This window comes from Conger conger, chromosome 2, assembly GCF_963514075.1.
Source record: "Conger conger chromosome 2, fConCon1.1, whole genome shotgun sequence".
Classification (NCBI taxonomy): Eukaryota; Metazoa; Chordata; class Actinopteri; order Anguilliformes; family Congridae; genus Conger; species Conger conger.
In genome coordinates this window covers 57,815,261-57,841,645 of record NC_083761.1, presented here as the reverse complement: position 1 = coordinate 57,841,645, position 26,385 = coordinate 57,815,261, and the positions used below count along the sequence as shown (strand labels likewise).

General features: G+C 40.2%; 2 protein-coding genes across 4 annotated transcripts in view; both read left to right on the top strand.

Annotated features, from left to right (window-relative positions):
• bud31 (BUD31 homolog) overlaps window positions 1–26,385 on the top strand; it is a 119,411-nt gene that overhangs the window by 25,182 nt on the left and 67,844 nt on the right. The gene's annotated exons all lie outside the window — the stretch shown is intronic.
• LOC133121665 (equilibrative nucleoside transporter 4-like) lies at window positions 248–16,674 on the top strand. Of its 3 annotated transcripts, none has more exons than XM_061231026.1 (11): window positions 248–363; window positions 5,639–5,876; window positions 6,354–6,485; window positions 6,970–7,083; window positions 8,108–8,236; window positions 8,483–8,557; window positions 9,616–9,878; window positions 12,922–13,048; window positions 14,520–14,707; window positions 15,042–15,282; window positions 15,866–16,674. In XM_061231026.1, the coding sequence occupies exons 2-11, from the start codon at window positions 5,714–5,716 to the stop codon at window positions 15,994–15,996; spliced, it is 1,563 nt and encodes a 520-aa protein (XP_061087010.1). In that variant the 5' UTR covers window positions 248–363; window positions 5,639–5,713; the 3' UTR covers window positions 15,997–16,674. The 3 variants fall into 3 exon arrangements, with proteins under 3 accessions (XP_061087010.1, XP_061087011.1, XP_061087009.1); XM_061231027.1 differs by having other exon boundaries at window positions 260–459; window positions 9,616–9,869; XM_061231025.1 differs by having other exon boundaries at window positions 260–459.

The following is a 26,385-nucleotide window of genomic DNA, read 5'->3' as shown; positions in this document are numbered from 1 at the left end:
TGGTGTGTCTTTCCCTTTTTTTGCAGTTGGGCAATAAAATCGTGCTTTGAAATACTGAAAATAAACATATTATATTATATTACAACCTATGTATAAAAGCTGAACACTGGTTCGTTTATCTGAGTAGCATTTTGCTGTTGAGATTCCCATTTCCCTTTAAATGTACTGAAACACTAGTATCCACTAGTGGTACCCTACAGATTGTCGAGTTTGGTTACGATGAAATTGTGAAAACGTTTTGTTGAGTGGGAGGGAGGAAGGAAGCGCGAGCAGCTTCCTCTTGTTGTACACCTTGCCTGGAAAGGGGACGTCGCCGCCGGAGACCTTTCTGATGGATGGAACTAATTCAACGAATCAGAGATGGTAAATGCGATACATTTGTGGTTATTCTTTTAATGGCGTAAAATCCTCAAAAAACAAAACAAAACAAGGAATTACCACAGAAATTATCTACACAAGGTAAGAGATAACCTGTTGTGCGATGAGATGAGAAACAGTTGTTTGTGAAAAGGGTTTACAAAATACGTGTTGGACATAGTGCTAAGGGAGAAAATATCTCAATTGCCCAGCGTTTGATAGACGGAAAGTCTACATCTACATATATACGAGAATACGAGATTAAAAACATATTAAGCATGTCCTTGCTTTGAATTTCAGGTAAATGCAACTTACTCTAATTTAAAAATGTATGATGTTATATTGTTTATATAGTTCGTAAACGTTTTTTAAAGAGTGTGTATGCTTGTGCATCGTATTAATGCATTTGTTAACGTTAACTGCACATAAACATCCGGCTTTCAGGTTTATTCTAACGGTGCAAACGTGAAAACACTGCCTTGTGTACAATGGAACATCTGTATTTCATCTAACTGCAGTTAGTGTTTTGGCTAGTTTCTATTATCTCTGCATTTTTAATGTTTGGTTACTTTTTTCTTTTTAAATATGTTATTTTAATTTTACATCAAATATTTAGTTTTTGAGAGACAAGATGAGCGCCACCCTCTGTCGAGAACAAAGAAAATTAAAATGCAGTCCACCAGACCCCCCCCCCCCCCCCCCACCCCCCACCCCCGACACACACACACACACACACACACCCTTTAGCAGCGCTGATTATTCAAATTACTTGATAAGCTATTGAAAATGTTGAGGTGAGATGAGTCTTTTTGTTTTAGTTCAGTGACTTTTACTTATCTATATTTTTTGTATTTACATGCAATCTGTTTGCATATTGGCATACACTGATCTGTTAAACATGTAACATGACTTTCAAAAAATATGCAGGAACTTAGCTTTTCTTTGATTTGTGTGCTGACTACAGGGTATGCCATTTTTAATGTCTTGTGTACTGTATAGCTACCTATAATGACCTCAGAAATGGGCTGGGAGATATACATATACATTGGCCTTGACAAATCTGGTGTATGGTCAAAGGGTGTCTTTTTGAAATGATGCTATTTTTGCAAGTAAGTAGACAAAATGCTGAAGAAAGCATCTACTTTCTCTACATCAATGTAAACACTAGATGTTAATGTGAACAATACTACAGTGTCACCGTTTTGTTTAATGCTGATGTGGGACTTTGCAGCAAAGCTAAGGAGCTCTGTTTTGTTCACGCATGTGTGTTGGTCTTTTGAACTGGCCCATTTTAGGTGGTCTGAAGCTAGGGTCCTGCTATCACGCTCCCGGTATTTGTTGTGCAGCATGAGCTTTTCAAAATGACCTTCTGTGCAGCTGTTAGGAAATAAAGCTTAAGAATATGTCATTCTGCCTCCTGAAATGGAGTAAGATGCAAGTATTAGCAGTTGTGGATAAAGGCTTTATGTACAGGGATGGCGATATAAAAAATGGAAATTATGACTCCCCTCCCTACCTTTAACAAAGGCTTTGTTTTTTTTATATGCTTGTACTACCATGTGCTGATGAAGTCATGTACTGTATTTGTCTTCTGTGAATTTTAGTTTCTGATTGCAAATTTTACTATTTTACTATAATAGATGGCATAAGTTGCTATATCATTGAACAGAAAAGTCCTGAGCAACAAATGCCATCAAAGTTCACGTTGGTGGTTGCTGGCACAGTTTGAAGAAATGCATGAATGCAAAAAAATAAAATGACAAGCATAAGAATGGTTCTCAATTATAAGATTATTAAAGTTATGCCTGAGTGAAGCCTGAGCCCTTCTGGTGAATTCTAATGACGCAGCCAGTTCTCACGTTTCAAAAAGTATTTCCTAAACATGTGAAACTTAGTGAAGTTAAGAAATGGTCTACTGGTCTACAGTCATTGAAAGTATCTAAGGATGCTGTCCTATAGACAAGTAATTGCATGACTGAGCCTGGGATGATATCTCTGGCTAACTAACGAAGTTGCAAGTTGCCTACAGGCTACCAGCTGATTTAATCTGCATGTCATCTGCCGCTCAAATGCCCCTTTGGTGTGAAAAATGAAGCTTGTTTTTTTTCTACCATTGGGACACACCAGTAGCACAAGTGTCCACCACTCTTCTAACCTGAATGGACATCCCCATGCTTCATTTTTTCCCCATAAGGTGCCGTGGAAGTGCCCCTCTGGTGCCCCTCTGATAGAGTAAACATATTTCACCCCCAAGTTTCATGTGACAAAATCTCAATCGCTTTGGCCCATTTCCCTCAACATTTTTAATGTTCTCTTAACTACAGGAGCATTTGCCAAAACATTTTACGTATACAGCAAAACATTCACCAAAAGCACGTGCCTCACTCAAAATCTTTAACATATGTTTCAAAATTAATCAATTGTTTCAATTAACATGTGTTAGGAGTGCCAACAACATAACTTAGATAATATCTTCAAGATAGAGTATTAGATGTGTTGTTTACCAAGTACTGCCTTTTTTCTTCATTTCTATTGAGGTTGCCAATCATTCTGGAGCCCACTGTATGTATATTTGCATCCTTTTTTGGGTTAAATCTGCTCATATATCCACAAAACAACATACAAAGCAATATTCCATGTCCAGGTACTCATGTAAATTTTCCAAAAACTCTTTTCATTTTCATGGGATGCATAGTGCATTAATGCAGGCACAGGAATGTGTTGTGGATTATGCCTTCCTTGGGTGGTGTAAATGAATCAGACACAAGAAATACAAATATAAAATATGCAATTAAAAACTTGTACAAACAAAGCAATCTGATTTCTCTCAAAGGTAACTAAAGAAAATCAATATAGCACCTAATTTTCATTTGAAATGTACAACAATCCCCTTCTCTGTCCCCTTAAATGTATAGCAAATTCAATCCAGCTATTGGAATATCTCATTTAAAACCATTTCATTTGTCCATTCAATATGATTAGGTTCTTAGTATGTGCTGTAAGGTTTTACGGGTGATAATATGCCTGGTGAATTCACCATTAAGTGAATACTGTTACACATCATTCTGATTACAGTCTACAGTATGATGTATCTCTACTTTTGCATTTACTCATTTGGCACTCAATCATTATGGCATTCAGTCTTGCATAATAGCTGCTTTTGACAGCAATATATTATTATTTTCATACCCAGTTAATTTAAACAGGTGTTGAAAGCGGAATGAGTCTTAAACAGCATCAATCACCTTATATAATAACATGGTATGCTTTACACATTGCAATACATTTTAAAAAGCAAAATAGAAGTAAAAACAGAAACAACACACTGATGGAAAGGTACACAATCAGAGAAAAGTAAAACATACAAATGCTAAAAGAAAATAATATAAATATGTAAACTATAAAATTAATATATATTTGTGTTTTCTAAATCCATCACACAGAATAAATATACCAACTTAAAACAATCTTAAACATGTTTTCAGATTTTGTAATGATCAATTGCTACAAATCTGAAAGACCATTCAATATAGCTTTGGGCCATTGAAACCAAAGGCCGGAACAAAAGGCCAGACCTTGAAACCAAACAGACCAACCTGAGAAAAGACAAAAACATTTCTAAAACATTTCAATTCAATTAAATTTCATTTATTTAATGAAAAAAGTTATCAAACACCCATCACCCATGAAAAAGTAATTGCCTACTGGTTGCACCACCTTCACCTGCAATATCTGCAACCAAGTGCTCACATCACAATTTTAGCCCACTCTTCTTTGCAGAACTTCTTTAAATAAAACACATTGGTAGGTTTTCCTACCATGCTCATTTCAGCATCTCTGTTGGATCCAAGTCAGGACTTTGCCTAGGCCACTCCAAAAGTTAAATTTTGTTTCCTTCCAACCATTCAGGTGTGATTTTATTCTGACAAGACAACAGAGCCACACCTATTTGGATGATCAGAAAGTTATGAATATTATTAATAATACTTAAAATAAAAAACAAGATTACTGTTTTTATAGTAATGCAATTAATATTTGGATCACAACAAGCAACATAGCATTCCTTATTTCCATGTTCAGAGATGAATGATAACCTACAGTAGGCCAATCATTCTGAAAGCCAGCCAGGTGAAGAAAAGCATTTTAGTGTGAAATTGTTGCTGCAGGCTCCATGACTCATAAGCTTGGTCTTCAAACACACATTTGTTTATTTGCCCTTGGCAAGGGGGCCTTTCTCATTCATTTGCAGACTGGCTGCTGATTAAATATTTAAATGATGATAGTGTTTTGATTATAATTTCATAGAATGTAGATTTTGGAGGTTATATATTATATCTCTATCAGCATGCTGTGCCCACACAAGCTACAAGCTAATGACTATTATACTCCAGTGGTGTAAAATCCATAGGTCAGAAATAAAAAAAACGTCTACCTCATGGTTGAAGAATTATGCTAATTAGCAAATCCATAATGCAGCAGAGCTTATATAAATAAAGCATATACAATCAGTGAGTGATTTATTAGGTAGATCTATGCACCAGCTTGTTAATGCAAATATTTAATCAGCCAGTCATGTGGCAGCAACTAAATGCAGACATGGTCAAGAGATTCAGCTGTTGTTCAGACCAAATGTCAGAATAGGGAAGGAATGTGTTCTAAGTGACTTTGACCGTGACTTTGACATGACTGTTGGTGCCAGACAGGGTAGTTTGAGTATCTTATAAAACTTCAGATCTCCTGTGATTTTCACACACAACAGTCTCTAGAGTTTGCAGAGAATGTTGCGTAAAACAAAACATCCATTGAGCAGCAGTTCTGCAGGCAGAAACAAGTTATTAATGAGAGAGGTCAGAGGAGCAGGGTCAAACTGGTCAAAGCTGACAGGAAGGTGACAGCAACGCAAATAACCACACATTACAGCAGTGGTATGCAGACGAGCGTCCCTGAACAAACAACTTGCCAAACCTCTGAGTGGATAGGCTAAAGCAGCAGATGTCTAAAAAATAAGTATAATAAATACCTAATGGAGAGTGTATATTGCTAATGACAACTGTTTGTTTTGTTGACCCTGGTGGCCAGTTCTGAAGATCCACTGTAGTGGTACACTGAGGGATCTAGCTGTGGAGACGGTTGTGGGTATTTCTGTGATGCTATCTGGTCTGTTGTGTGGTGCAATACGGTTAATATATGATGCTGGCGTGCACTTCTGTGGAGTGGGGTAATAGGTGTTTGAGTATGTGTGACGATTGTGCTCTTCTCTGTCTCTCTTTGCTCTCTACAGAATCAGCCCAACGCATTAACGAGGCTGAACTCACGGTGCGCCTGAGTTAACCGCTGCGAGACCCCGAGTCCCAGGATGGGCTCTGTGGGGGCGGAGAGGCGCAGGCAGGCCACCCCCGTCCTGACCCCGGAGGGGAATGTGGTCATGAGCTTCAGCTTCGAGAGCTACCAGCTGGAGGAAGAGGACTGCCAGGCCAAGGACATACCCGACAAAGGGGTCTTGACCTTCACCGAGCCGGGTGAGTGGCTCGTGTGTCCGCCTACACAGGACACCTGGCGCTTGGGCTTTCAGCTCAAAACCTGGTTTCCAAAGGAAGGTTTACATGGAGGCCTGGCCCCCTGGCTTTCTACTTTAACCGCAGAGTTGGCTGCTAGCCATTATACCACTTGCATGTGTTCACATGTTAATAAACATAGCTGTCCAAAACTGAATTTATCAGTGTTCTACATACAACATGTGGATTTGCTATAACATTGCATTATTAATGTGTTGCTCTTCAGTATCATGCTGCACTCACCCATCACGACACTGGTACTGTTAAAAGAGTTCATCTTCACCACCTCTCTAAAATATTGCGCATGCTAGAAGAACATTTCTCCTCAGTGACCTCTGAAGGTTTTATAGGTGGGTCCATCATACTCTGAAACTGGCCTCAGGCTGCAGCTGGACTCACTCAGTATGCTGACTCAGTCCTTTTCCTGTTGTCCCTGTGAAGCCTTTGAAGAGCCTATGCCCGATGACCGCTATCATGGGATATACTTTGCTATGCTGCTTGCTGGAGTTGGATTCCTGCTGCCTTACAATAGCTTCATCACTGATGTGGACTACCTACACTGGAAATTCCGAGGTACACTTACTTCAGACCAGCTAATTTAGTGTCACTTGTTTATATGTATATTTGCAAAATAAGTTGACTGTTGTTCATTATTCTTTTAAACCTTTGTATATAGGTCCTGGGTTCGAATCCCGGTCGGCCAGGGCCTCTCTGAGTGGAGTTTGCATGCTCTCCCCGTGTGTTTTCTCCGGGTATTCCGGTTTCCTCCCACAGTCCAAAGACATGCATGTTAGGCTGATTGGAGAGTCTAAATTGCCCGTAGGTGTGAGTGAATGGTGTATGTGCCCTGTGATGGACTGGCGACCTGTCCAGGGTGTATTCCTGCCTTTCGCCCAATGTATGCTGGGATAGGCTCCAGCCCCCCTGCGACCCTGTTCAGGATAAGCGGGTTAGGATAATGAATGAATGGATGAATGAATGAATTAGTGAAGTTTTTGAATGGGACAGTGAAATTTGTGGAATGATTGTGAAACTGACATGGAGCTGGGTCTTGCAGGGACGTCCATCGTGTTTGATATGAGCCTGACGTACATCCTCGTGGCCCTGGTTGCTGTGATCCTGAACAATGCCCTGGTGGAGATGCTTAGCTTGCACACCAGGATCACTGTGGGTGAGTGAGCGGGAGTATGACAGGTGACATTTACTGCAGGAGACATATCGCTCATCCATCCACAGAACATGGACGGATGTCCTCAACAGGCAAACTGAGTCACTTAAAATCCCAAATGAAGGAGCCAAAAGAGACTATTGTAGCATTCATGGATTCTGCCTGTGCTCATTCTCTCCAATGTGATGTGTCACTGGGAGCCGCTGTAGATTGAGGGCTCAGGTTATCTCATATCTGTCTCGCACAGTACTCGCCCTGGTTGAAGCATCCATTACCTGAAAATGCCTTTTTCTCATGGCAGCAAAAATACTGGCCCTCCCACCTGCCACAGTATATCTGCCATAACAGTTTGGCTTCACATGTATTCTTAGTGTAATTACACTAAATGTGGCTCTGATTCTTAGTGACAGAGAAAATGCAGTGGTGCCTTGTTAAGAGCTCAGTAAAATGATTACCCCCCTCCCCCCCAAAGAAAAAAAAATAAAAAGACCAATTACAGGAGTATTAGAAGCTTAGTTTGAGCATTTCAGGAAAAAGCTTTAGAGGATAATGCATTAGATAATGCTTCTGAAAAGGTAACCAGATGCACTCCATAGTGAATTATCATTGAATCAAAAGGAACATGTAAGCATGCTAAAACAAGTAAAATATCCCTATCAGATTGGGAGCATTCAGTGGAAATACAGGTTGCCAGTGTCTGATGTGAACTGATATGAACTGCACATCTCTGCTGAAAGTTTCTTGAGCACAGATTTAGAAAAAATTATGAACCCGAGAACTAAGTGCTGACTAACGTGCTTGTGGCTAGCATGCAGGGGCAGCCTGTAGCATAGTTGTTAAGGTACATGACTGGGACCTGGAAGTTCAAGCCCCGGTGTAGCCACGATAAGATCTGCACGGCTGTTTGGTCATTGAGCAAGGCCCTTAACCCCACATTGCTCCAGGTGATTGTCCCCTGCTTAGTCTAATCAACTGTAAGTCACTTTGGAAAAAAGCATCAGCTAAATAACACATTATTATTGTGCAGGGTACCTGTTTGCTCTGGGGCCCCTGCTCTTTGTGAGCATCTGTGATGTCTGGCTGGAGCAGTTTACCAACAAGCAGGCCTATGTCGTCAACCTGGTGGCTGTGGGCGTGGTGGCATTTGGATGTACAGGTGTGTATCTTATGTGCATAACCACCACACAGAGGAACTTTCCACCTTTCCACCATCTTCTTGCAAACAGTGTGGCCATGAAGGGCTCTTTAATAATTTACTCTGTATCTAAGAGCTTTTTCTGCCCTAGAGGTGAGTAACGATGACTGTTTCACCCCAGTATGGTGCAAAACATCTAGGCTTATTGAGCAAACCTGCCATGTCTGTGCTAACACCTTTTCCCTTGACTTTCCCTACTTTTTACAGTTCAGCAGTCCAGTTTCTATGGTTACACTGGAATGCTTCCAAAGAGGTACACGCAAGGAGTGATGACTGGAGAGAGTAAGATGCTTTACTTTGATATATTTAATATATATTTAGTATTTTTGATCATGGTAATTGTCGAAGATGTGCAAAGCAATAAAATATGGATGCAGACGGCTCATATGAAAACAAGCTCAAAGGATGATTGATGCATCAGGAAGAGATGCAATGAATTACATAAATTGTCATTCTTCTGTAACATTTATTTCTGTGCTGCTTTCATTGTTTATGTTCATTTCTCATTCATAATTACAGATATTACACCCAGGCTATTTGTGGGAATTAGCAAATGTTTTCAATGTGATAAATTAGGCAGGTTAGCAGGAGTGAGTCACATTGTATTGATACTGATGTCATGGTCTCATGCCCATTCATGCTGGTTATGTCTGGCAGTATTAGTAGAGGCACACTGCAGACTCGACCAGTTGAGGAGCTTGCTCTGAAAATAAATTATACTTTCTCTGGGACTATTTTCTCAGTGTGTCTTTTTACCACTGTCTTCATACTTTGATACTTGGTCAAAGTTACTATCTTTTATTTCATCTTTAGACTTCAATCTGTAACTTTTTTATATTAACGAGTAACATATGATACCTTCTCACAATTACATTTTTGTCGCAATATCGATTGAATGTGTTTGCTTTCTTAAATGGCCCCTCTATATATTGTTTTCCTGTCACATATTCAAATTATATGATTTGTAACAAGCTACACAAGCTATAGGTTCCCTGAGGTTCATCTAGAGTTAGCTCTAGGAAGGTTTCTTTCTCCAAATATGATACCCCTGGGTTATCTTGAGAAAAAAGCACTTGGTCCTGGAAAATATCTTTGTGTTTCAAAGGCTTTTTGGAATATGAAAATGAGCTTTTGTGATCACCAGTGACCACAGATCATCAAAACTGAAAAATTACAGATGGACACTGACTTTATTAGAACAGTTCACTTAAGTCTGCATAATAGTGTCAGACACAGACAGTGATGCAATTTTATTTTTGAATTGCACAACGAGCTTTACAAATTATTGCATGTTTATTTCTTTTCAAATTTTCTCTTCTTCTTCTTCTGTGTCCATACAGGCACAGCGGGCGTGATCATTTCCCTGAGCCGCATTTTCACCAAGCTGCTGATTAAAAACGAGAAGAAGAACACCATCATCTTCTTCTTCTTCTCCATCAGCATGGAGCTCATGTGCTTCATGCTTCACCTGCTGGTTCGCCGGACGCGCTTCGTGCAGTACTACACCAAACACTCCCACCACGGCCTCTCTGTCAAGGGCCATGACAACCCGGGCACTGGATACAGGGTCCACCATGACGCCATTACAGAGGAAGTAAGACTCGTAAGTTTTGTCTCTCTGTAGAGTAGAAGCCATGTCAGAAGCCATGATAGAATAGGCTGTGTCAGGATCTATTAGGAACTATGACCAAGGAATCACTAATGAAATAGGTTGTGGTATCATTATTGTAAGAAATTATTTGTCAGTTTTACATTTGATTAATGCTACTGCACCAATTTAAATGACAGTTTTAAGACGTGAAAATGCATTTAAATGTGTCCATACCATATGATAAAGAGTAATAATGGGCAGATTCCCAGTTTGGTGTAGCAGAGTGTCCTGTCTGTAGGTGTAGAGAGAAGGGTGGAGAGAAAAGAGAGGAAATGACAGTGAAGAGAAAAGGAGAAGAGAAAAGGATGTTCACTCACTGCTCATAAACCCACAGCAGTAGAGCAGCCCTCCTTGCCCTGAGACACAGGCTGTGTTCAGGTGGATCCGGGCAGAGAGAGGGCCATTTCTCATTTAATTAGGCACACTGGAGAGTGCACCTGCTTTGGATCTCCAGCCAAATGTTTTCTTCCTGAAGCACAGTAATGACTGAATGGCCCAGAGTTAGCTTAAAGGTTATCTGCCAGCTGTTGGCTGACTCTGTTCTTCTCCTCCATCACTTGCACCCCTGTTCATCTGTTTTCATTCTCACTCTCACAGCACAGCATTTGGCTGTATTGATGCAGCGCTGGCTCAGCAAACGCAGGTTATTTACAGTCATGGTGGAGCAGTCAGCATTGCCGTGCTCTCGGCTCAAAACATGATACATTTTCTCAAAATGCCATTACTTAACATTGCCTTTGCAAGCAAATACTCGGGTAGTGAATATTTCACAGTTGGGCAGGTTTGTAACATCAACACAGATTTTGACATTTATATAATAATGTATAATTTATGGCCAAAAACTAGCATCAGCAAGAAAAATGTCTGTGTGTATCATTTATTATCCAGTACATGTCCACTTGTGATTTAGATTTATGGTAAGCTGATAATTTTACCAAGCAATTTTACCAGCTACTTTATAATGGAGAATGTCCATACAAAGCTCAGTTTAGTCCAGGACTAAGTTTACAGCAATCTCCATTAAGCTGAAATTGAAAGCTAAGATGACATATTGCACCTATTTGATCAGCCTCTAAACCTGTTAATAAAATAAATAAAATGTACAAAAGCAAATAATGTATAAGCAAATAATAAATATTCATAGTGCAGTATAGTTTGGGACACCAAGGGTCAGTTTCATGGACATCAAATTTGAATTTAATTCATTAGTCTTGGACTAGGCTTAATCTGTATCTGTGAAACTGGCCCCAACAGTGCTTGAAAAAATGAGCAATTAGTTCAGTGCCATGTTTGTGACCAACCATATGACCAAATACCAACCATGACCAAGTGGTTAACCTGCAATGAAATTAATCGTGAAGCCTAATTTTACACAAACCCTGGGCACAGAACCCAGCATGGGGAGGATATGTTTGAGGAACTAGTAGCATGGGCAGTGCTGAGTCCTGAAAATACAATTCTGTAATTATCTCTGCAAGTGTTTAATCATTCTTAATTGATTTTGTAATTCCAAAAATCTTCCAAAAGTTTGTGCTGTGCTAGGGAGACCTAAGCATACTGTATTCAGGGCACTTTATGATATAACAAAACTATATGTCTGGTACAGTATGGGAAAGAAGTGATAATGCTTGTGACTTTTTTCTGCATATTCTGTACAGTTGGAGCACTTGACTGGGCCATGTACTGTACAGTAACAATGCCTTATGCGAACATAAATAAATAAACATGATTTAGCAGCTAATTTAGCAACCCTATGTAGTACCCCTTAAATAATAAATGAAACTATGGGTGAGATAATGTTTATTTATCCAGTCTTACAGACAGAACAGTGAACACTGGTGTCCAAGGCACAGATTTCTCAAATAAACTGCTGATGTCAACATCTTCAGTCCAATATGACATTCAAGCTCATTACATGTTTATTCACACATAAACATGCATGTCTTATCGAGCTGCTCCCCAAAGAATTCTCCTACAGAAGTGCTCCAGCAGTTAGCCTTCACAACTCAGCAGAGGGGAAAATAAAGTCTTCCATGAGAGTAGTGTCTGTTTTAAGTGGCAATGAAGTAAACCATTTGAGGATATATGTGATAAAGGAAAACTCTCAGCATAAATTTCAAGGTTTGGTTGAGTTTTCACTCTTCAATTACCCACCCAAGTACAAACAAATACACTTGTTTCAAGCATGTGAAATGATGCAGTTTCAAGGACAAAGATGTTTCACGCACTAATAACTGTTAACTTTACAGTTAAATTCTGCCACTGAAACCTGGTACCCAAAAAAGTAACTTTAACCATTCTACAGTAGTACTGGAGTCTGTTACAGTACTACTGTATCTTTAGATAATCGTAATATGCCTTGCATTATCCGAAAGCAAAATAAAATGTGAAAACCCAGGGGATTTGCTTATATTGTCCCACATGTATGCTCAAACAGTATATCATATCATATGACATCAGGGTTATTTTTTCCTTCAGTGCTGTATTTCAGCGAACAGGTCCAAGAGTGCTGCAACCTTGTAATTTGTCCTGACTGATTTACTGCTTTCTTCTCTGTCCCTGATGCCTTTTGATATGACTCACAAACCGCTCTCTCTAATCCCTCCCCATTGAAGTGAGAGTATTTAAAGCAATTGTAAGACGATTCAATTAATGAGCAGCCTTCTACAGAATACGGCAAATGCATTAGTGTCTGTGCATGACAATTTGAAATTGAACTGAAATGTCTTCTTCATCCATCCCATTCTGTGATGTCACTCCAAAATCTTCAGTGAAGTAACCTGTCAAAACAGCTGAGTCTTAAACATGCTGTCACACTAACCCACTTAGACTTGGGATATTTGTTTGGAAGTATGACAGAATGAAGAAAAAAAGATACATATTTACAGTATGTAATTGTGTCATTAACAGTGAGCTGTTTGTATTGACAAAGCAAAGTACAAATTCCTCTTTTCCAGTAATGGTTTCAGGAGGGCCACATCTGTTCTTTCCCTAGGACAATGGCGCAGCGGGTGCTTCTCCTTCTGAATTTGGGAATGAAATTGAAATAGCTGGCGGTGGCACTTACATGAGATTTGATGTCCCTAAGCCGAAAATAAAGAAGAGCTGGCCCAGCATAAAAGGCAAGTTAAACAGGTGTTATAGAAGAGGGGAGTGACTCTTTAAAAAAATATGGGGGTTTCATATACACTAGTAGTCTTCACAAATTAATGTCCCCCTTTAATTTTACATCTTTGTATCTCCCTTTGCTCAGCTTTCCTAACTTAATTAAGAATTAGTTGGGTGGGTGAACACTTTAATTTTATAATAATATACTGTATACAGTGCAATCAGTAAGTATTTGGACAGTGACAGATTTTTTGTTGTTTTTGCTCTATACGCCAGCAAACAACAAACAATGTATAAAAAGGGCTGCAATTCCTACATGGTTCACCCAATACGGGTGTAAAAACCTTCAAATGAACGCTGAAACCACAGAGTGATTGTTTGTTTGTTTGCTGAAGATTTCTCTTTCATTACCTCTGTGCTTCCTTTTGCCTGTCCTTTAACTTCTGCTGTACAAGAATACTGCTATAATACTTCATCTGAGCAAAATGGAGGCCTTTTATCATGATATTTCATCCCTTGTCCATTTATGTCCACTCTCTGTTTGCTGTAATAGACCCACTCAGAGTATTTGATCCCTTATTTATATTCCTCTCTAAAAACTCTGAACTTCTGCTGAACTCCTTGACCGTACCTCTCATTTGATTTCCAACTGAATTGTATCTTTGATTTCTGTGTTTGTGTTCTATACAATGCAATTCTTCCTTGCGCTCGTCACTTGACTGCTGATAAAAGTATCTGTGAGAGTATTTTATGGAATGGTATTTTTATTATCAGCTATATTTCAATCTTATAGTTTCTGCCGATTTTTCATAGCTATTTGTGGACCTTTAAAAATGACAGCTTTACGGTGGATGATTAACATTTCTGAAACACAGCATTTCTCTTTCCCTCACCCTCTAATGTCTGTACAATTTATTATTTTAATGCCCTTTATTTGCTTAATTCTCTGACTAAATAAACCATAATTTCTCATCTAATAGCCCATGATTTATAACATAACTAATAATTGGTTCTTCAGCTTTTGATGTGTTTTGATGTGTTTTGATTTATTCTAATTCAACATATTGTAAGAGAATCATTGCAAGTAATGACATATTTAACTATAATGTCATGTAGTGAAACTAACTGCTAGAGCAGTTAAATATTGATTAAATATGCATTATTCTTCCACAAAGTCACTTACTACCTCAAAAAACATAATTTTCTGTGAAATGCATAAAATAAAATTAAACATTATGAATTGCACTGCTGCCACGTGATTGACTGATTAGATAATTGCATGAATAAGTAGTTCCTAATAAAGTGCTCAGGGAGTGTATATCTAATTGAATTCTGATCTGTTATATTGTAGTTTTTGCTTGATAAAGTAATAATAGAATGCAGTGGATGTCCTCGTGAACAAAGGGCTGTAATTGTAAAACAAAAGCAGCACTAACACACAGACAAACGTTCGGACAATGACTCGTATTCTTGGCTCTCTTTAAGACATGATCCTGCATCGGTATGTGGTGTCACGTGTGATCTGGACCTACATGCTGTCCATCGCTGTCACCTACTTCATCACCCTCTGCCTGTTTCCGGGACTGGAGTCAGAGATCCACAATGCCGCGCTGGGGGACTGGCTGCCAATCCTCATCATGGCCATCTTCAACATGGCCGACTTTGTTGGCAAAGTGAGTCAACGTGCAGAGGCCTCCACTGGTCATCTGCATCAGCAGTGGGGCCCTCCAGATAGCCCATTTTCATTGTGACAACTGCCCTGCTGCAGAAAACAGCTCAAGCTGGGTGTTAAAACAGCTGGTAGCTGGTTGACCAGCTCAGACCATCTCCATAACTCAGCAGGGTTTGACCAGCTCGAGCTATGTTTTGAAACCGATGATAGCTGGTAATTTCAAGCTGGTCATAGCTGGATTTTACACCAGGGTGTGTTTGATTGAATATGGGGAGGTGTTCTCAGGAGTGCAGGAGACCAGATCCTACAGTGACTGCGCCTCCCTCCTGTCACAGATCCTGGCGGCCCTGCCGTACGACTGGAAGGGCAGCCGGCTCCTGCTGCTCTCCTGCGTGCGCGTAGTGTTCATCCCGCTCTTCGTCATGTGCGTGTACCCCGTGGGCAGCCCCGCGCTCAGCCACCCCGCCTGGCCCTGCGTCTTCTCCCTCCTCCTGGGCATCAGTAACGGCTACTTCGGCAGCGTGCCCATGATCCTGGCAGCGGGGAAGGTTGTGCCGGAGCAGAGGGAGCTGGCAGGTGGGAGATCCCAGGGTCCATCAGTGCGCCTGTGCTCCCTTTCCTTCTACCAAGAGCAGGGGTGTCAAACTCCAGTCCTGGAGGGCCGCAGTGTCTACAGGTGTTTGTGGTTTCCTTTCAATCAGCAGCCAATTAAGGCCTTGAGAACAAGGTGTGTGGACTCTTTAGCCAATAAAAGACTTAGAAATGTATCTCTCGTGCTGAAACACACCAAAAACCAGCAGACACTGCGGCTCTCCAGGACTGGAGTTCGATACCCCTGCCCTAGAGTATCTCATGAATGTTAAAATATTCCCTTTATAGTTTCCTTTTTTTCATTTCCGTTCAGAACCAAGAATTTTGACTGCACAGTGCTCTCTGTATTATTTTCTTCATTGCATCAGCAACGAACATGCAAATGGTTCAGATTGTACAGCTATTTCATTGCTGTCAATCCAGTAACAGTATTTCAGTTGACTGTATTGTGAAAGGTGTATGCAGTATGCCGTGTAGGTTTTTTCTCCAAATAGGAGAGAGAAATACTGCTTTCAGAGAGAACATGTATGTCATAATGCCACCCGGGCTATTCTCTCTCTTCCCACAGGCAACACAATGACTGTGTCCTACATGACAGGTCTGATGTTGGGATCTGCAGTCGCCTACTTTGCCTACGGCATCATCGCCAACGGATCCAACCCCCACGCAGAAGCACTGCACAACTCTACCTCAGGGTAGTCAACAAGGCGGCCGACCAGCCAGCACCCTGTAGTACCACACCACTGAAATACTTTATTCATATTTTATGGTGGCCGCGTTTCAGCAGCTATAAGGTAATGACTTTGATAGCCAGCAAAGCTTGACCTTATTTGGAACTCACTGAAGCTCTCTCTCTTCATCTTGGTTAACATCCAAATGTTAGGATGTAGACATTTATAAAAAGAAGTGGGCAGTTATGCCTCCAGCATTGTGCTGCCTGTCTTATGACCCCATCCTCCATCTCATGCTGCCTTTCAGAAGCTCAGTCTCCCTCTGCTATGTGTGGCATCCTGTGTCAAACTCACTTACACCCTCATTCCACGTTGCCTTGTTATTTATTCATATCTCTGTTTTTAAGGGGTTCTTTTGCACAGAGGTGGACGATTTTCCTTTCACCCATGCTATTATGTTATTTTCTCATATCTGAATATTGAGAAACACACCAAAATGTCAAATATTATGATTGGCTAGGTGCATTTTCCGGAAATGCACCCAGTCAATCAACAGTTTTTCTGAAGGGACTTTAATCTTGTCGTACTGAGGGGACTCAAGTTAATTGCCAGGGTGCTTCAGAATGAAAATTCTCCTCAAGTCCCCTCCCTAATACAAACTGAATGTTGCTGTCTGTGAATAAAAAAAATAATAATCTTTTCTATTCTTATGCTGTATGACTCATTATGTCATTATGAATGAATGTGTCTGGCACCAACAATCAGTTCATAGTTAAAGTCACTCTGATCAAATTTATTCCCCATTCTGACATTTGGTCTGAACAACAGTTGAACGTCTTGACCATGTCTGTATACTTTTACAGTATGCATTTAGTTGCTGCCACATGATTGGCTAATAAAATAAGACACATATATGTCCAAATGGGTGATTATGGAGCATTGAGGGAATGCTGCATGTTGGCCCTCTAGGGGCAAACTTTGGCATTTCTGTTCCAGAAGAGCTCATACTGTAGTTCTCTCTTAAGATAATTGCATTCTGGTACATATTTATTACTGAAGGTTCAGTATTCAGTATAGCATACAGTCACACAAGCAGTGCAAAAATGTATGCAGATATTGACTCACACTCACACACACTTATGTCTACAGCACAAGGGCATATCTGTCATTATGGGGGTGTGTGCCTGTGTGTGTGCGTGTGTGTGTGGGCGCATATGTTTCTGTGTGTGCGTCTGTGTGTGTGCATGTATATAGATCCAGTTTTATCAGTCTGGTCTCATACTTTAATATGGCTTTGACTCATTACTTATATTACCACGTATGAAAACCTCTCATTGTCTGTCTAAGCATAGACGCATAGAAGTTACTGTTTGCAGTACAGGGTTAATTGGAAAAGCCTGCTGTGACAGTGCAAGGCTGTTTGTTCAAAGATTGGCCTAGATTAGCAGGGCTGCTCTCTGATCCGCTGAGACAGAGTTCAAGAATATTTTATTAATCTTTTATTACTTGAAATTTGAAAAAACCTGTGTCAATGAGAACACAAGGCTGTATATTCCATTATGCAAATCAGATATGAAAAAGACCTCCAGGGATCTTCCGTGTACATGTAAATTACTTGGCTGCTGCAAATATCTGATGGAAAAGGTTTATAGTCTAATAACATAGATAACATGGTACATGAAACAAGAGAAACTCACTAATAGATACATGCATGTCCATACCGTTTGAAACACAGAAGTACTGAGCTATTCTTGTTTTCTTCAGAAGGTATTGAGCAACACTCAGGGGACACTAATACTTCTCAAAATCCTCACTCCCTAAATTTGCTTTTGAATGCTGTGGGTGACACAGATTATTCAGCTATCAAGGAAGGATATTGATTATCCATCTATTGCAAAATTGCTGAGGTCATTGAAATGTTTGTGTACCAATTGCATTACCTTCCTCCTGATTGACCAGCACTGTTGATGTGGGGGACTAAGCCTTTTTACCCTCCGTTTAGTTTACGAGTGTCTGTGGAAACATGGAGACACAATCTGGGTCTGTTCCAGTTGTTCCTGCTGACTGCTCCAACATATCCCTGGAAGACTCCCATATGGTCACTGCATGAAAAACTTAGAATTTAACTTAGAATTTACATTATGTTACGCACTGTGTACATACAAAGTAAGAAGCTGGCTACAATTTTGTATAAGAAAATGAGCCCGGATTTATGCTTTTATACAGTAGGTGGTGCTATTGTATAAGAGTTTAGTGCAAATATATACTAGCACATTGAAACACAACAAATCATAAAACATCATATCAAGTGAAATGTTCATTAATGCTGGTATCAAGATACAGTATGTATTGTCACTTTATGAGGTAATGTATACTGTTGCAAACATGCAATCATTCCAGGGTGAAAATGACACTATTTTAAAAGGAAAACAAATAATGTAGCCCAAAGCATTCCTTGGAGACCTCAAACAAATAAGAGGGCTCCACAGAAGTGTTAAATCTAATTCGGTGTGTGAGTGCACGCGTTTGTGCTTGCATGCATACAAGTGTTGATTGAAGTGCATTTCCCCAAGGTCATTTGCATCTTTCTGTGGAAGGGAAATTGAATTGTCTTTACTTGAAATGTGGCAGCTATTGAAATACATAATAAACAGACTTCAATACTCATTGCATTTCCTCTCATAGTCAAGTTGATTCAATGGAAGGATTGCTAGAGTAACCTCTGACATCCCAGGAGAAGTGCAGTTACAAGTCTTCTTTAGTTTACCATCTGGAATGCTGTTCTGGTTTACTGTAGCTTGTAACAGTACCATATTTGTTTTTTGCATTATAATATTGATTTAACGTTTTAACTTTTTAGATTTAATTTCATATCTGTTCCAATTACTGTATGGATTATATCTGTGATGATGTGATGTCTGAATATTCTTTCAAATCATCTGCATATCAACTTCAAGTTGACACTCAAGCTAAATGTGTGTACATGTTTCAACCAAGTACCATTTTGGTTTGGAAGATTGGAATTCACTACATGTTTCAAAAGTGTGATTTCAGGTAGTCCATAAGGCTACTGAAAGTACTGAAAATCTGCAAAATAATTCAGTATTTCTTAGATTACCGTAGTATGATCATGTGGCCATACTTTGTTTAGAATCTCTGTGGGTGAGAAATATGACTTGCTCATCAGCTTCCGATGGTTTTGTATGTAGGCATCTCTCCTCTGTTTCTCTGTAAAAAGAATGCATTGCCTTATTAAGGGGTAATAAGTAGTTTCAGAGATTCCCATTAGTTTTTGTTAATATACCAAGTATATTTTGAAGGTTTAAACGGTGTCAGAATGGCACAAAAATGTTCATAAACACTTTATATTTGCTGCAGCTCCACTTGAAAGCCAGCCAGCAGGAATGACGTAATTTTGAGGTGAGCTCAAAGGCAGATTGATTATTTTACTGAGAAATGTGTCTGGCTGAATAAAGCCAAGAACAGCCTCTCCACCATGTATCTGATCATATAACTCATTCGTTGCATTATAGCCCTGCACAGTCAATACAAAATATTGAACTGTACATTAATAAGGAGTAATGACCAAATTCATTGTGCCATCTCATGAATAAATGAATTTATATGCTAATACATTGCATTAGTAAAGATAAATCTAGCAATTACACCTTATTTCAACAGGAAAGCATTAAGAAATATTGGTCACATACTCTCCTCAACTGAAATGTACCCTGATTAAGAAAAAAGGATAAACTTATGTTTTGGAAAAAGCAGTCCTGACCTATCAGATATTTTTCATACTGATAAAATAGCAAGAGATCCAACTTTGAGCAGAGCATTGCATACACACACATGCGTACACACACCCACACACACACACTATCCGACCATTACAAAAATAGTATTGCTTTTCTATGCACAACAAGGAATATCATCATGTTACAAGAGTTAAAGTTTCTAATTTTACTACTGTTTACTACTGCCTCTTTGTGTGAAATCACTCGAACAGTCACCAAAGTAAAATTATTTTAATAACTGTTTTTAAGATAGGGTACATGGTTGATATTATTTGGCCAATGCTTGGAACTGAGAATGCCACACTCAGTAAACATTCTTTGAGCTCATTATAAACATATCTTACAGAGTTAAAGCTATGGTAAATCTTTTTTGGGGGAAAAATCAAACTGGGCCTCACATTTAATATCATAATATGATTGCTACCTCCTTGTTTTATGTAACAGGTTGAATTCAATTTTGTTTTCACCAATGGAAATATAAAATTAGCTATATTGAAATTAAATACAGTTTTTTCAATAATACTGTAGCAATCCAATCTAACAGGAGCTGCTGACAGAAATGATAACAATGTAACTCATGATCTCCTAGATGTTTAAGACTACATCTACATTCTCAGTGAAAGTAGATCACCTGAACATCTAGGTCTAAATGCCAATCATGCAGCAGTCACAAAATATTATTCAGTTTAGACCTCAGGAGGCACTCAACTGGAATGGACAACGAGAGTAAAATATGTGAGAAATGAAAGAAAAGAAACTAAAGCAAATCGCAGCAAGTACATGTAAAGAGCTGGTATTAATATTTTATTTTCCCTAAAAAAACCATTTCTCAAACATGACTGCCAATGCCTGGGGGAATCCTCCCTGGGTTGTCCCCTAATTAATCTCATGGATGATTTATACTTAAAACATGGAATTCACCGTAGGCTCCCATCCGAATGAATTATTCTCTTGAAAGTATATCTGTGTGTTATTGTTTGATAACAGTGTTCCGTTCAAATGTGGTCCCACAGAGCTGTGAATTACCACGGACTGGGGATTACATAAAAAGAAATCAAAGATGGCTTCAGTGTGGTGCGGCTTCATAGACATCCTGAAAGGGCATATCTGTGAGAAGCAATGTGCATTCAGTGGGCTGTAAGCATGCTGTCGGTTCTGAATATGCATTAATAAGAGTGAGAATTTTAATAATGCACTAGTACCTGCAGCACTACAACCTCTCTTGTATTTGGATTTAAGAGAAAATCCAAAAAAATGCATGCCCACAGATGAGTTGACAGGGATGTTGAGCGAAATGTATTATATTTTATTCACGCATTTTCACAGCTTGATATACAGTGTATTTGATAGATTCTGTCACATTGAAGAATATGCTGCCTTATTTGGACATTAATAACATGTAATCCTACAGTCTTCTGGACCAATGTACCTTTAACAATGTGTTCTGTTGTTTTTGTATTGAGCTGACCTCCAGCTTCACCACTGTAAAAGCTCTCTCTGTTCTACCATTGTTTACCTGTGTTTGGAATGGATTCACTGGATCAGTTTCCTTGATGCCTGCTCCTCTCTCAGTCACTTTGCAGAATGTTCTTTTCATTGATTAATTTAAACCTGTCGTGGCCATTATTTGTCAGCTTCATGTTTAGTTCAGCATTGGCAAAAGGAAAAAAAATAAACATTTCTCAAAATTGAATTGCTTTAATGGCTTTGAGAATTGCACATGCTTTTACCTGCGGAGTGTTTCTGTAATAATTCCGATGTAAAATATATTGTCAAATATGATTTGTCCTCATTGGTAATGAAGTAGGTTTTTATTGATGAGACAAGACGGTTGTAAATCATGCATTTACAAAAACCAATTTGCACACAGAAATAGAAAATATCTTTCCTCTGCTGTATTGCACTATTCACATTTGCCAGTGCTGTTGCATTGTTCTGTCAAAAAAGTAGTAACTCGTGGACATTTCCATCTTTCATATAAAGTGCCTATTAATGTTGTAAATTAATCCTTGGATTGAAAAGCGAAGATATGGCTGGAAATATCTCAAATGTATGTAGCCTGAATATTGCTCCGCTTCCCAGCGCTTTCCAGCTGTGTAACTGGAAAAGGTGTTTCAGCATCCTCGGGTCTATTTAGATTGATATTTTGATGCGATGTGGGATGATTAAGTGGCTGTCTGTGAAGCTCAGATTAACATGCTTGCGGAGATGGGCTTGGGAGCTATTATTTCCAAACCTGCAAAAAGTGCAAAGGCAGGCTAATTAGTATTGTGCAAAACAGCCAGTGAGGAGTATAAAAAGTAAAGTAGAGCAGGATTGTTGTGTTCCTATGTGCCGGCGCTGCTGCGGGACAGTCCCTTGTGTCTTGCTTCGTTGTTGCTGATCATTTTTCATCCTGTACTAGTTTAGAGGCAGTATGGTGCTGGCACTCTGCAGCTGATGAATCAGGCCAGCGAAGCTAGAACTAGCGGCAATGTAACAAGCTATCTCCCAATTAATCACCACCGCTCGCTCTCCGCCTGCTAAAATTATCCCAGAAATCTCTATTTCCCGTCCTCTGATAACTACTTTATACCTGGTTGTCGCACTTCAAACAGCTGGTCAGTATTGTGAGTAATTCCTGGTGTTAAGAAGGTGGGTTTGTCTGTGTATTTGGGAACAGCCTTTTGTCTGGGAGAGGGAGCGGTGGGAGACTAATGGGCATGTTTACAGGGCCTGATGGGAGAAGCCTGGGACTTAACTGCGGGCTTCCTGGGCTGAGAAGCCTGTCACCGTAGAGGAGGCATCCTCAGCTGGCTGTCCATCACCCTTCAGCTCCTCTGCAGAAGCAGCACTGGTCGGTCGCTTGCTCGCTCTGAAATGCAAGGCACCATCTCACCACTTATTTACTTATTTATTTCATAGCGGCCAAGAGCCCGATGGCAAAACTCCGAGGTGTTGTAAATCCACTCCCCAAGTGGTGTAGCGCACTAGAGCCCTCTCTGGGGAGGCCGCGTCTGAATATGAATCTTCCAGCGCGCTCAGAAGCGGTGACAGGGCTTTCTCCCGAGTTTTCCCTCCTGGGCACATCCACTCCTGGGCTGCATACTGTATCTCACGCCGTACGGCGGTGTCAAGGACAGACCTGAGGTCGGAGCTGGGGCCCGGGCTGTTTCACACACAGGCAACGAGGTGGACCGCAGTGCCATCCATGTTTATGTGCGCCCATAAATGTGCAAGGACATGTTATTACTGTTTTTATTGAGACGAAGATGTGAAATGTTTCAATACATGGAAGGCTTTCGAGCATGTTCTGCAATATTAGATATTTATCAGTTATACAAAGCATGGGAGAAGAGAGCTTACTTTTGTTCCCGCTTACAGAGGTCTGTTCCCTCTTATAATGGTCTTGTATTTTTCACTCAGTATCAATCTTTCCTCATCCACGTGGAATAAGAAAAGAAAATACTGGCAATGATACAAAACCACACAGAAAAAAAAAAACTATTTCAAAAACCTTTACAGAGCATCCTACACATGTTTTGGCATGAAGAAAGGTTTTCTGTGTGTTCATATCTTTCACTGTCTGAGAATACCTTTTTGTCAGACCGTCCTTGACCAATTTTGCATTCTGCTATATATCCTACCAGTTGATTTGAATTGGTCAGGTACTGTCTACATTTGCAAGGGATTATGTCAAGAGCTGCTTCCTTTCTTAAGTGCCCTGGTGGTTAAAAGGTGCCCAGGTTTTCAAGTAAAGGGCACGAAGAGCCGCCTGCATAAGGAGTAGGTGTAACGTCCAATCAGGGCATCCAGTGCGACCAGCCCTCATGGCCACGCCCAGGCTCTCCTGAGTATTGACACCTGCGGACTATTATTCAATTAACTTGGGACTACTTAAAAGACTCTGGGGACATTGTCTCTTTGTGAAGTATTGTTTGTTCTGAACCTTTACCTAAATTGTTTACCTATGTGTCTTGACCTGATTACCTCTTCTGTGGATTCTTCTCTTGCATTGCCCTTCAAGTAAATACCTTTTTGAACTCCTGCATCTGGGTCTACTGTAAAGCATTACTGTAGGGGTGTTATTTATTAGGTAATGTCGTAAATTTTTCTGAAAGAATTCTCAAAGTTCACTGTTTTACTGCGATATCATTGCTCCATGTAGCCCTTCTTCAGTAGGATAGCACTGGCCTTGTTTCTGATTGCACTCTGAGCATGTTACATGATGGTGATTGCATGTTATTCACGAACATCCCTTCAGTCTTTGATTCATCCCATCAAAAACCAAAAATGTTTGATTTACTGAGTGTATTTGATCCTCAAGGGTCCTCCAGAAGAATGTAACTAGTACTGTAAGTGCTTCATTACATCTTTGCAACCACTTCATACACTGTACATTCATAAATCTATGGCATACTGACAGGGACTGCCACAGGGCATGCTATGTCATTCAATTATTCTTGCTGCTGCATTTCATTTGGAATGTGTGTTCTTACCCCCTGGTTTTCATAAAGGTGAATTGTCTTTAAGTATTGCAATTGAACTGCTGTAAAATACCTGCTGTAAATTTACTTGTTAACTTTTCCCAAACAATATTACACATTATTTTATCTTAGACCAAATAGAACAATGTGGAGTTTAAATTACAGGTTCAGAATCCTTGATATCTGTATTGTTATGATGTCTTCAAAACAATATATGTAAACATTTCCATAACCTCAGCAGTGTCCAAAAATGTCACAATTGTTATAGAGAGGCCAAATATAATATGTGAAACCTTATCAGATTCTCTATTTTCTCTGCCATACAGTTCTCATCCATCTCAGCTCATACAGTTGGAATAGAACTATTTAACGCATGGGTCAATATGAAAATATTCCCTCTATTATTGTAGTTAGCGCTACCGTAGTCCTCTGTTATCTAGCCTGTGTTAAATGTTTCATGTGATGCCCCAGTTCCCAGAGTGCAAATACCATGACCTCAGAGTACTGAAAGATTTAAAATTCTCCATCTGTTTTAAACCCTATTTTTAGCCATTCTGAAGGTTTCATGGTTCAGCCACAACCACTCGTGTCTCAACCCGAATAAGATCACGGAGTTATGTTGCTCCTTGTCTTTGATATTAGTCATTCTCTTTTATTTGAGCTTGGCTTCAGAGGCCAGCTGAGACCTAATCCCCCAAAAACTGCACCAGGATGCAGACCACCCTCTAACAAGCAGAGTGGAGGAGGGGAGCTGCAAGCAGGAAGCCTGTGTTACTCCTCCCCGGTCTCAGCTACGGGGGAACCTGACGGCTGTTAGGGATAAGGATGAATTATCGTCATACCTGACTGGGGATTAAGATCACGGGCGATGATATAGAATGAGTGCAGATGACATATATCGCAAGCCTCGGGTATTCACGAGTGCAGCTATGACAGTGAAGAAGGACATGACAAAACTGCATTAGTGGCTTATACCCTGCGAAGAATTTTGAGATTATACGAGTCATGTCAAGCTGTTGCCAATTTCAACCTGCACAACTGAATACACGCGTATTTACTCAAATCGTCTGTAAGAAGGATGCGTGTTATGGCCAGCAGGTGGGGCTCTCAGTTTGTATTAGGAGGCAATTGAAACCCCAGTCATTGCACTTTCAATTGAATCAAACAACAGTAGGACAACCGATGGGGTAAAGAGCAGACTAAAAGATATCCATTTGTATTTTTCTGAATGTGTGAATGAATAGATTCGCATTGAAATGTATTAGAACTTTTTAGGTAGTCGATTTAATATCATGCAGCAACCTTCACAGACCTTGTCATGCTGCTATTTGGTAAACTGACCAGTGAACTGTGATAAGTGAGGTGGGCGGAGAAAAAGGGAGAAGTGCGCATAGAGAGAGGGAGACTGTTTTGGTGGAAATAATGACGGAAAAGTTAATGATCGCTTTGTGTGAGGCGTGGTGGGGAGTCCGTTATTATGTGATTGTGGTGCCACATCAGTACTCTTAATAGGGTAGATATTTTAATAGGAATGAATAGTCGATCGGACAGGCATGAAGAGAACAGAGAGAGTCCAGTCAGTGCTAAGCAGATGTAATGAGACGGGGTGAGAGCACGTTAATGTGTCCGTGGGTGCGGGGCGGGGAGAGGGGAGAGTGGAGCTCGCAAAAAAAAAAAAAAGTCAAGTGCAGAAATGTGTCCTCACTTCAGATGCGACGCATGCCTGAACGCCTTGGCCACATTCATCCGAACTGCAAGTGTGATCACATACACGTCGGCTCTAGGGCGAGGCAAAGATCAAGTATAGGATGACACATTTCAGTTGAGGTCAGGGCCCGAGGCTTATTCACGTGAGTAACCTCGCGACTCCCAAGCGGCGCACAATGCGAGAGAGGGTTTCTGGTACTCCTATATGTCGTCTACAACATTCACGGGGAACGCACGGCTGCTTTTGTTCAGCGCTGCACGTTCAATTTCCATGTGCCGCCCACCGGGAAAGAGAACATTTCTGTTTTTTCCTCCAATTGATGGTTTTCGTGAAAGCTGGCACAGTGGCCCCTGGTACGGCTACTCATCGCCTATATGAAGCCAGCCTCTGTTCTCCAGACAGAAGAGCTGGACTGGCAGTGTGACAGCTTCTCTGGTCTCAAACTG

Coding starts and splice junctions, on each gene's coding strand:
- LOC133121665 (XM_061231026.1), top strand. CDS start 5,714: ATGGGCTCTGTGGGGGCGGAGAGGCGCAGGCAGGCCACCCCCGTCCTG. Junction 13,049..14,519: donor GAGCTGGCCCAGCATAAAAG/GCAAGTTAAACA, acceptor GCTCTCTTTAAG/ACATGATCCTGCATCGGTAT. Junction 15,283..15,865: donor GGAGCAGAGGGAGCTGGCAG/GTGGGAGATCCC, acceptor CTCTTCCCACAG/GCAACACAATGACTGTGTCC.